The 9,387-nt window shown below is 36.2% G+C and overlaps 1 protein-coding gene across 1 annotated transcript in view; it reads left to right on the forward strand.

Annotated features, from left to right (window-relative positions):
• Nucleotides 1-9,387, forward strand: part of LOC107572998 (PERQ amino acid-rich with GYF domain-containing protein 2) — a 26,747-nt gene that overhangs the window by 1,104 nt on the left and 16,256 nt on the right. Inside the window, exons 3-8 of the mRNA XM_016259437.1 lie at nt 358-534; nt 621-832; nt 957-1,095; nt 1,617-1,868; nt 3,627-3,823; nt 4,018-4,168. Of these exons, the coding sequence (XP_016114923.1) occupies nt 3,704-3,823; nt 4,018-4,168 (271 nt within the window). The 5' untranslated portion in view covers nt 358-534; nt 621-832; nt 957-1,095; nt 1,617-1,868; nt 3,627-3,703. The remainder of the gene's footprint in view (nt 1-357; nt 535-620; nt 833-956; nt 1,096-1,616; nt 1,869-3,626; nt 3,824-4,017; nt 4,169-9,387) is intronic.

Below are 9,387 nucleotides of genomic sequence, written 5' to 3' on the forward strand. Positions count from 1 at the left end.
ACTGTTTTCAACATTGATGATGCAAAATATTTCTTGAGCAGCAAATCAGCATATTACAATGATTTTTGAAGGATCATGTGACACTGGAGGAGGAGTGAACGCTGCAGACATTTACATTACATTACATTTTAAAGTAGTAGAATTTCAGTAAAATTTCAGAATATTACTTTTTTTTACTGTATTTTTACTTTACATAGTGACTTCTGTCTGAACATTAAAAAAAAAAATCATACTGAGCCCAAACTTTTCAACAGTAGTGTATAATAAATGCAAGGCATTTTTCTTGAGCTTTGAGTCAGTCATAAATGCTTCAAATACTCAATGTGTACTACTTGTTCTTTTTTTTCTTCCAAAAAGTACGTGCAAACTATGAGGATGCTGGTGCAGGGAACACTCGAAAGCACGAGTTCATTCGCTCAGAGAGTGACAACTGGCGCACGTTTCGAGATGAGCAGAATGGTGAGGATGATGATGGGGGCTGGAGGCTTGCAGGATCTCGTCGGGATAATGAACGATGGTGTCCTCCAAGTCCAGGTATTTTGCATGCCATTTTTCTGCCTCAAGTACTTTGTTTACTTAATTTGAAAGTTTTGTGATCCAAACAAATTCCTCATTTGCAGATGGTCCGCGATCAGCAGGGTGGCGGGAACACCCGGATCAACGTCGGCGCTTCCCTTTCGACTCAAGGGGTGAAGATGGCAGTTACCGTAGGCCTCGTTCTGGCAGCGGGAGCGTAGAAGAGGAAAGAGACAGTTTGCCAGAATGGTGTCTGGAAGATGCAGAGGAGGAGACAGGGACATTTGACTCCTCTGGGGCCTTCCTCTCACTTAAGGTGAGGGCGTTAGAAGTGAGTTCTTGATCTTTGATCTTTCATACTATATCACCGAGTAATAAGTGAGGATGTCTGTCCAAATGAATGTGTTTTGATGTGTGAATTTTCCTAATTGCTCAATTAGAAAGCTCCTAAGGAGCCGATCCTGGAAGAGGCGGAGCTGGACTTCCGGCCACTGGAGGAGAATGAAGAATGCACAGAAAAGGAGGACAGTGAATCAGAACAAACCAAAGATACTGACACAGAGAGTGACCGAAATGAAGGTAAGAAGGCAGTCTCATTGGGGCACTCTAGAAATCCATAACAGATTGTTGTTTAAAGTATTTTTGAAAGAAGCCTCATCAAGGCTCCATTTATTTGATCAAAAATACAGTAAAAAGAGTAATATTTTGAAATGTTATTACAATTTAAAACAACTTTTTTCTATTTGAATATATTGTAAAATGTATTTTATTCTGTTGATGGAAAAGCTGAATTTTCAGCAGCCATTACTCATTACTCAGTCTTCAGTGTCACATGATCCTTCAGAAATCATTCTAATATGCTGCTCAAAAAACATTTCCTATTATCACATGATAATAGTTTTAATGAATTTATTCCGTTCTTGCTGAATAAAAGTATTAATATCTTTAAATATTAAAATCTTACGGACTTCAAAGTTTAATTTTTTTCCCATTTTTAAGTCTTCAGTCTTATACAATGGCAGCTAATGTCTCAACAACCCTTTAACAATCGTCAGTCGCTGTCACTGTTTTTAATCAAACATTTATTTTTTGGTTTACAGAAGGCAGTAAATCGGAAGAACCATCGCCAGTTGCAGTAACATTTACAGCAGTGGTAACACCTCCCAAGGCTGCAACCCCAGCTCCAATTCCATCTGTGCACCCGGAGCAGGCTGTAGAAAGTGAGAGACCATTGGAGAGAACGACGGTACCAGAACTCAGACCTGAACTCAGTAAAGCACCACTACACACAACCCTACCAAATAGCATTGTGGAGGCCATTTCCATACCGCATGTCACAAACACACTCCCAGGTAATAATCGCATGAATGAATATTTACTAGTGCGGTCAAATGATTAATCACGATTAATCGCATCCAAATTAAAAGTTTTTGTTTACATAATATATGTATGTATACTGTTTATTTATGATGTATATATAAACACACACACATACAGTATATATTTTGAAAATATTTACATTTATATTTGTATATTTTATATTATATATAAATATATTCAATATATAAACATAACATATTTTTCTTAAATATATACATGAATTAGGGTTGTGACGGTGAGGAAATTTTCCCACCGGTTAATCGATGTGTGACGACACCGTTAATACCGGTATCACCGCTGGGGCGTTCCCTCTTTCCCTCACTTTCCTTCGCTTTTAAATAGCTTGTAAAAGCGGCGTGTGCATTTTACTTTCATTTTCAAATAGCGGCAGTTCGGAGTAAAGCAATTGTTAGTTTTTAGTTTGTTTGAATTTTCCCTCTTTTCCTCGCTTTCCTTCGCTTTTAAATAGCTTGTAAAAGCGGCGTGTGCATTTTACTTTCATTTTCAAATAGCGGCAGTTCGGAGTAAAGCAATTGTTAGTTTTTAGTTTGTTTGAATTTTCCCTCTTTTCCTCGCTTTCCTTCGCTTTTAAATAGCTTGTAAAAGCGGCGTGTGCATTTTACTTTCATTTTCAAATAGCGGCAGTTCGGAGTAAAGCAATTGTTAGTTTTTAGTTTGTTTGAATTTTCCCTCTTTTCCTCGCTTTCCTTCGCTTTTAAATAGCTTAAAAGCGCTGTGCGCATTTTACTTTCACTTTTGAATTAGCGGCAGTTAGGCGTCAATTGCTTGAATGCAACAACAAAATACAACGTCAAGCTCACTTTAGCGTATATATAAAACACAGAACTTTTAACAAAACAAATAAAAATACACTGTGCTATAGGGCAGGCTATGCCTAATATAAAATAACAAATAACTTATTTAAAGTTTAAATGTACAAAACTGGAAACAAGTAAACATATAACATATAATATAATAAACGTATAATATATAACCAAATAAATAAGAAATGTAGAACGTTTATTAGCAAAACGAGTAAGAAAGCTTGGAGGCACGGCATACACCTTGATGTCAAATAAAATAAATGGCACAAAGTTTAAATAAAGTAAAAATCAGCAAACAATGTGGAACCAATTAAATAAGAAACTAATGTTTAAAAAAACTTCCAAAATCACCTTAGATAAACGGCAAAAGTCAACAGGCTTTTCAAAATCCAAAATATTGCCAAACAGGTGCTTTTGCATTTCGTTTAGGATCTAAATCATCCGCGATTGTCTTGTTTGTCTCACCACACTCTTCTTGCCAGTCAGCTGGACTCACTCTCCTCACTGGAGAAACTAAATCTGATCTGTGATCCAACTGTCGTTCAACTGCATTGAGCAGCCGCGTTCAATTTTTAAGTGTAGTGTCTGTTCTTTTACTGAACTAAATGATTTTAATTACTATAAAAAATCTAAACGACGGTTTTATGACAAAAAATGACGGTATCACAGTCAGCACCGTCTATCACGGCAAGCCTAACATGCATGTTTGTATTTATATATAATAAATATACTCCGTCCACACTCCTATATTATGTAAACAAACTTTTATTTTGGATGTGATTAATCATTTGACAGCACTAATATTTACTTTGAATATATACTTGTGAATAAATTAATATTTTTGGAAATAAAGTTCTGTAGCTTTCAGTTGAGGAATCTCTTGTTAAAACCTGCTTCTGCTTCCAGATCTTCCAGTCCCGACACCTTCAGTGCTGCCCGTTCAGTCGGTGCCCACTCAAACCCAGCAGATCAAGCCTTTGGAGATGTCAGTGGCTTTGGCTCCTGCTCTCCCCCACTCCACGGGCATTGTGGGCCCTATCAGCCGGCCCTCTGCCCTGCCCTCTGACATGGATGAGGATGAGGGACTCAAGCACTTTGAGCAGGTTTGAATGGCTGTTTACTGTACAGCAGTGGTTGCATCTGAATATTAAGCTGGTGCCTAAATTACAAGTTAAAAAATTATAGATGCACAGCAGAGCTACTCTAAAGTCTATCAGCTGCATTCTAATGCTGCTGTGAAGAATGGATGTTTGAACAGTAGACGAAGTCTACGTTATATTTTTTCAAATTGTAACAGGAAGCCGAGAAAATGGTGGCATACCTGCAGGACGGCGGTGTGGACGATGAGCGTTTGGCAACTAAGATTGGTCACAAACCCACAGCTCTTCCCATTACCCATGAGGCTGCATTCAAATGGTTTTACAAAGATCCACAAGGAGAGATCCAAGGTAGGGAAGTCAGGATCCAAACTAGGGGTGTACGATATACAGTAGTCAACATTTGAAGTGGATCAAAACCTTTCATCAAAGTTGTCCTAAAACCAAAACAATACCTGTTCTTGTCTTAGGACAACTTTGATTAACTTTTTTGATCCACTTCAAATGTTGACTACTGTATATCGTACTAGTGCACGTGCGCATCTAGAGTGCGTTCTTTCACGGCATGATTCAGTCTATTAAAAAGCATTTAGAATGATCACAAATCAAGACATGGGGGGGCAAAAAATTTATATATTTATACCACTTCATAGAGTTAATCAATTTCAGACTAAGAGTGCCGTTTTTCTCCAAAAAGTGCCGTGATTACATATGTGAAATTGATTTTTTGCAACAGTTTAATAAACAAGAAGTTAATTAAGAGACTTACATTTTAGACTGTATATTTACTGTTTTTGTGTTATTTCAACAACAAAAATAATTCCAAATACAGCCACAACGCTGTTTTGCGTCTCTGAGCCACTTGTTTTGTTCCTGAATGAATCAACCGTTTAAATTATTCGGTTCAATCGCTATGACTCCCTTATTAACAGTGACTTGCTGCCACCTACTGGCAGTTTTAATTTCACAATTTAAGTATCTTTTCAACGTTTTAATAATTAATATATCAAAAAAAAATTCATGCATTTGTAATTGCAGGTTAAATGCATTCATGTCCTGCATTAAACAGTGTGTAAATACATCTAAATGCAAAGGGTTGGGTACCGAACTCTGTAATTTTAAGGGTACCGACTGAATTGCGTTGGTACAATCGGTGCCAAATTTCGGTACCTGAGAACGCATCTGGGCGAATACGCTACGGCGAGAGAAAGAGAGACCCTGTGACGTGATGTCAACCCTGCAACTCGTTCAAACAACACACAGGGCAAGGTGAAATATTCTGCGAAATGTCCTTTCATAAAAACGTAATTTACTCTATAGCGCGGAATGCCACGGAATTCGCCAATTTTGGACGAATAAATCAAAAGTAGCCACTTAATTCGAATCGCGATATGAACTAGTGTCTGTGAATATTAAAATGCAAAAAGACGGTTTAAATATTAATCCTGTATGTTCCGCTTGCCTCTGTATGTATGAATGGCGGAAATGCGGTTTTGTTTACTACACAAATACTGAAGCACGCGTGACGCTCGCGGTGATTTTTGGCCTCTGTGTCTCACTATATGACGGCATGAACACAAAAACGTAATCTCCAGAGCTGCTGTGAGAGTCACTTTGCAAGAATTTTAGCGTTTCATTTGAGAAAACTAGCATCATCATACTGTATACACAGAAACTTCATGGCAACCTGTCAAAATAAAAGTACGGTTTAACATGTAACAGAAATATATTACTCTTTTATTTATTTTGTACAGTATAATGTACACCTTTAAATATTAAATTTTCTATCAAATTTTTAAAAAACTATTAAATGATAAAAATAAATATTACAACCAGATTAATCACTTAATTGTAGAAAGAAATAATACAATTATTAGCCTATTAAAAAATGTTTTAAAGGAATATTCACACAATTTTCCTTCCATGTATTAATTTCAACAGTAATCCTCAGTTTGTTTGCCAAAAAGTAAAAGGGTTTAATTTTAATTTGATTTAAAATAAATGTTTAATGCCTTCATTTGATTTTCAGAAAAATGAAAACACTAATTTTTTTGGGGAAAAAAATAAAAAGTTCATCACTGCTGTGAACTGAGCACACTGAATATGAAGAATATCAAAAACTTTAGGAGTCAGCTGTCCGCGGCAGTCTTCATAGGGCTGCACGATTCTTGCTAAAATATGAATCACGATTACCATGGGAATTGAGATCACGATTGTAATTTTTTTTCAACCAAAATTTATTGCACTAAAGTACAAAAAACAAACAAAAAACACACAGGACTAGAGCTGCACAATTCTGGATAAATTGAGAATCACAATTTTTTTTTGTCTCAAATATAGATCACGATTCTGAACTAAACAAAATAATGTGTGGCAAAATATGATTGCTGCAGTCTATTTAAAAGTGTTTAATTAATTTGAATGACGTATTAACCATTTTAATATACACTACCAGCGAAAAAGATTTTGAACAGTAAGATTTTAAAAGTTTTTTAAAGAATTCTCTTCTGCTCACCAAGCCTGCATTTATTTGATACAAAATACAGCAAAAGCAGTAATACTGTGAAATATTTGTACTATTTAAAATAACTGCTTTCTATTGTAATATATTTTAAAATGTAATTTATTCCTGTGATCAAAGCTGAATTTTCAGCATCATTACTCCAGTCTTCAGAGTCACATGATCCTTCAGAAATCATTCTAATATGCTGACATGCTGTTCAAGAAACATTTTATTATTATTATCAATATTTAAAACACTTGAGTACATTTTTTTCAGGATTCTTTGATGAATAGAAAGATCAGCATTCATCTGAAATAAAACACTTTTGTAACATTATACACTCTACCATTCAAAAGCTTGGAGTCAGTTTTTTTTTTTTAGGGGAGGGTTATATAAATTAATACTTTTATTTAGAAAGGATCCTTTAAACTTATCAAAAGTGATGATAAAGACATTTATAATGTTACAAAAGATTTCTATTTCAGATAAATGTTGCTTTGAAATCACAGGAATAAATTACATTTTAAAATATATTCAAATAGAAAGTTATTTTAAATAGTAAAAATATTTCAATTTGACTGTTTTTGCTGCACTTTGGATCAAATAAATGCAGGCTTGGTGAGCAGAAGAGACTTCTTAAAAAAAAAAAAAAAAATCTTACGGTTCAAAAACTTTTGACTGGTAGTGTATATGTATTTAAAATATAATACATTTAATACTTCAATTTAATATTACAATTGTGGAAAAAGTAGTTTGAATCAATGATTCAACGACTCACTCATAAACCTACTGGATGAATCAGCGTTTTTGAACGATTCTCTTGAATCTAAGGTGCCATAAAATGCATTGATACAATATTTTAAATTGTCTGATATCTACATAGAAGGTATGGGGCTTAGGTAAGGGCAAAAAATATCCAGAAACGGTTTTACATGTCCATTTACAACCCTAGGATTTGTCCCTAGAATGAAATTGTCTGTTTTTACCTTATTTGGAAGATTCATGAAGAATAATTTTGAGCTCTGCTCTGATTGGCTGTTTCACAGTGCGGCTCAATGTTGAGCTCTGCTCTGATTGGCTGTTTCACTGTACAGCTCATTCAGTAGCTCACACACCAGGAAGGAAACACAGGGAAAATATGTATTTCAATACTGTCTCTCGCAGTTATATCGTTGGGTAATTATACTGTATATAAAATTTGGGATTCAGGGAGCCGTTATTAATATGTGGGGCATTGAAACTGCTTTCGAATGCACGATCGCTTTTTACTTTCACTTTCGAGACCCGCTAGCAAGCAGCTAACCATGTCCCTTTAGTGGCTTGCATTATTTTATTAGAACGCGCGTTATTTGTTTTCCGTGCCTTTCTGAATACAGACACCAACCCATCCCTGCACATCACATCCCCTGCACAGCCTGGAACATAACATTTATTTCCATGATCTGCCATTTTCGCTATTATCCTCGCTTGTTTCTTCACAATACCTGCAGAACTTCTGATGATTCGGCTGTGCAGGTTCGGCTGGCGGCTGACATAGAACATGGGCGGGTATATGCAAATGTTGGGGGCGTAACTATTAGTGATCCCGACTGTAACGTCACAGTCGGTGTTATGTTCTGATTCCCCTATTTTTCTGTGGTCTTTTGCATGCACAAGATTTACATAAGAAGGGGGAAACTGGTGTTTGAGGTTCATGTTATGTCATTTCTATGTACAGAACTGTTATTATTCAACTATGCCAAGGTAAATAGTTTTCCATTCTATGGCACCTTTAAAATACTTAGAACTTAAAATACTCCTTCGTTTACAGATAAGAGTAGCCTAATGGGCTACATCATTCGTAAAAAAAATATTTCTGCTTTTATGTACACTCACAATAACACCAAAACTTTGTGCTTTTGTAAAATAGAGAAAATTTTAAAAGGCTGATTACATCAGAGATTGCAGACTTGCGTTGCATTTTAAGTGAATTATTAATTCCAGTGTGTTTCGCTTTAAAACACGAGCTCTGTCATATTCTGTGATTGTCTCTGAAGAGCGCGAGCCCACACACGTCGCGCTGTGTGAAGTACAGACTGAACGGATTGTCAACACATCCCACCGCTTAATGGCTAGATGAGATGCAAACGACGTTTTCTCGACTGGATAACCAGTCTGGCTAGTTAAGTTTTGATGGATGAAGACTGCAATCAAGGTAAAGACGATTGCAGTGGCGTACAGGAGTCATACAGTACAGTAAGCAAGCGTGTGTCAATGCTGAAACTGATCACAGCAGTAGACCTACATAATAGGCTATCAATCATCATCAGCAAGGTGCAGACATGCTTGCCGGTATGCGTAAGATTCAATATGTGGAAGCGGTTGACTGTGGCATAATAAAAGCTCCGCTGCTTTCGAGCCGTGTGTCACGCTCGTTCAGCGGCCTCGTTTCACTTCGACGGCTTTCAGCCTCACCCTGCTTCATTTTACTACGTTAATAAATCATTAGCTCATCCATGAACATGATTTCTGCCCGAGTCCCGTGGGATTGCATCGAAGACAACAACTCCCATGATTCCACACTCAGTCACTGCATCATCAAACTATGCCTTTGTTTATTTTGAATATGCACCCTCTAGTTTCGAAAAATTACATATTGTGCCTTTAATAAGACATGAAGTACATGTACACTTTTTTTCAGAAGAAGGTCATAGTTTAAAGAGACAGCTTTTACTAGTCATAGAGGTTTTTTTTCTATTTTAAATGTTTTAAAGAATATTGGCATATTGTCCATTTAATTTGTATAAAAGCAAAAGCTTAAAAAATTTGTTTTTTAAGTTTTAAACAAACTGGTTACATTCTCAACTACAGAATTACTCTGCCTTGCCACTAAATATTTGGCATGCAAACCTGCACCTTACAATCTCTTTTTAAAGAGCATATAACTTTTGCCCCTTGTCTGTGATGAAGCCTCTCTAACCCTCAAAGAATTTAAAATGTTACTGTGCTGCTCTGAATAGCCACATTCAGTGACCCCAGTCTGTCTGTCTCTTCTCACAGGACCATTTAATAACCAGGAGATGTCTGA

The sequence above is a fragment of the Sinocyclocheilus grahami genome, unplaced genomic scaffold (genome assembly GCF_001515645.1).
Source record: "Sinocyclocheilus grahami isolate Dianchi unplaced genomic scaffold, SAMN03320097.WGS_v1.1 scaffold1844.1, whole genome shotgun sequence".
NCBI lineage: Eukaryota > Metazoa > Chordata > Actinopteri > Cypriniformes > Cyprinidae > Sinocyclocheilus > Sinocyclocheilus grahami.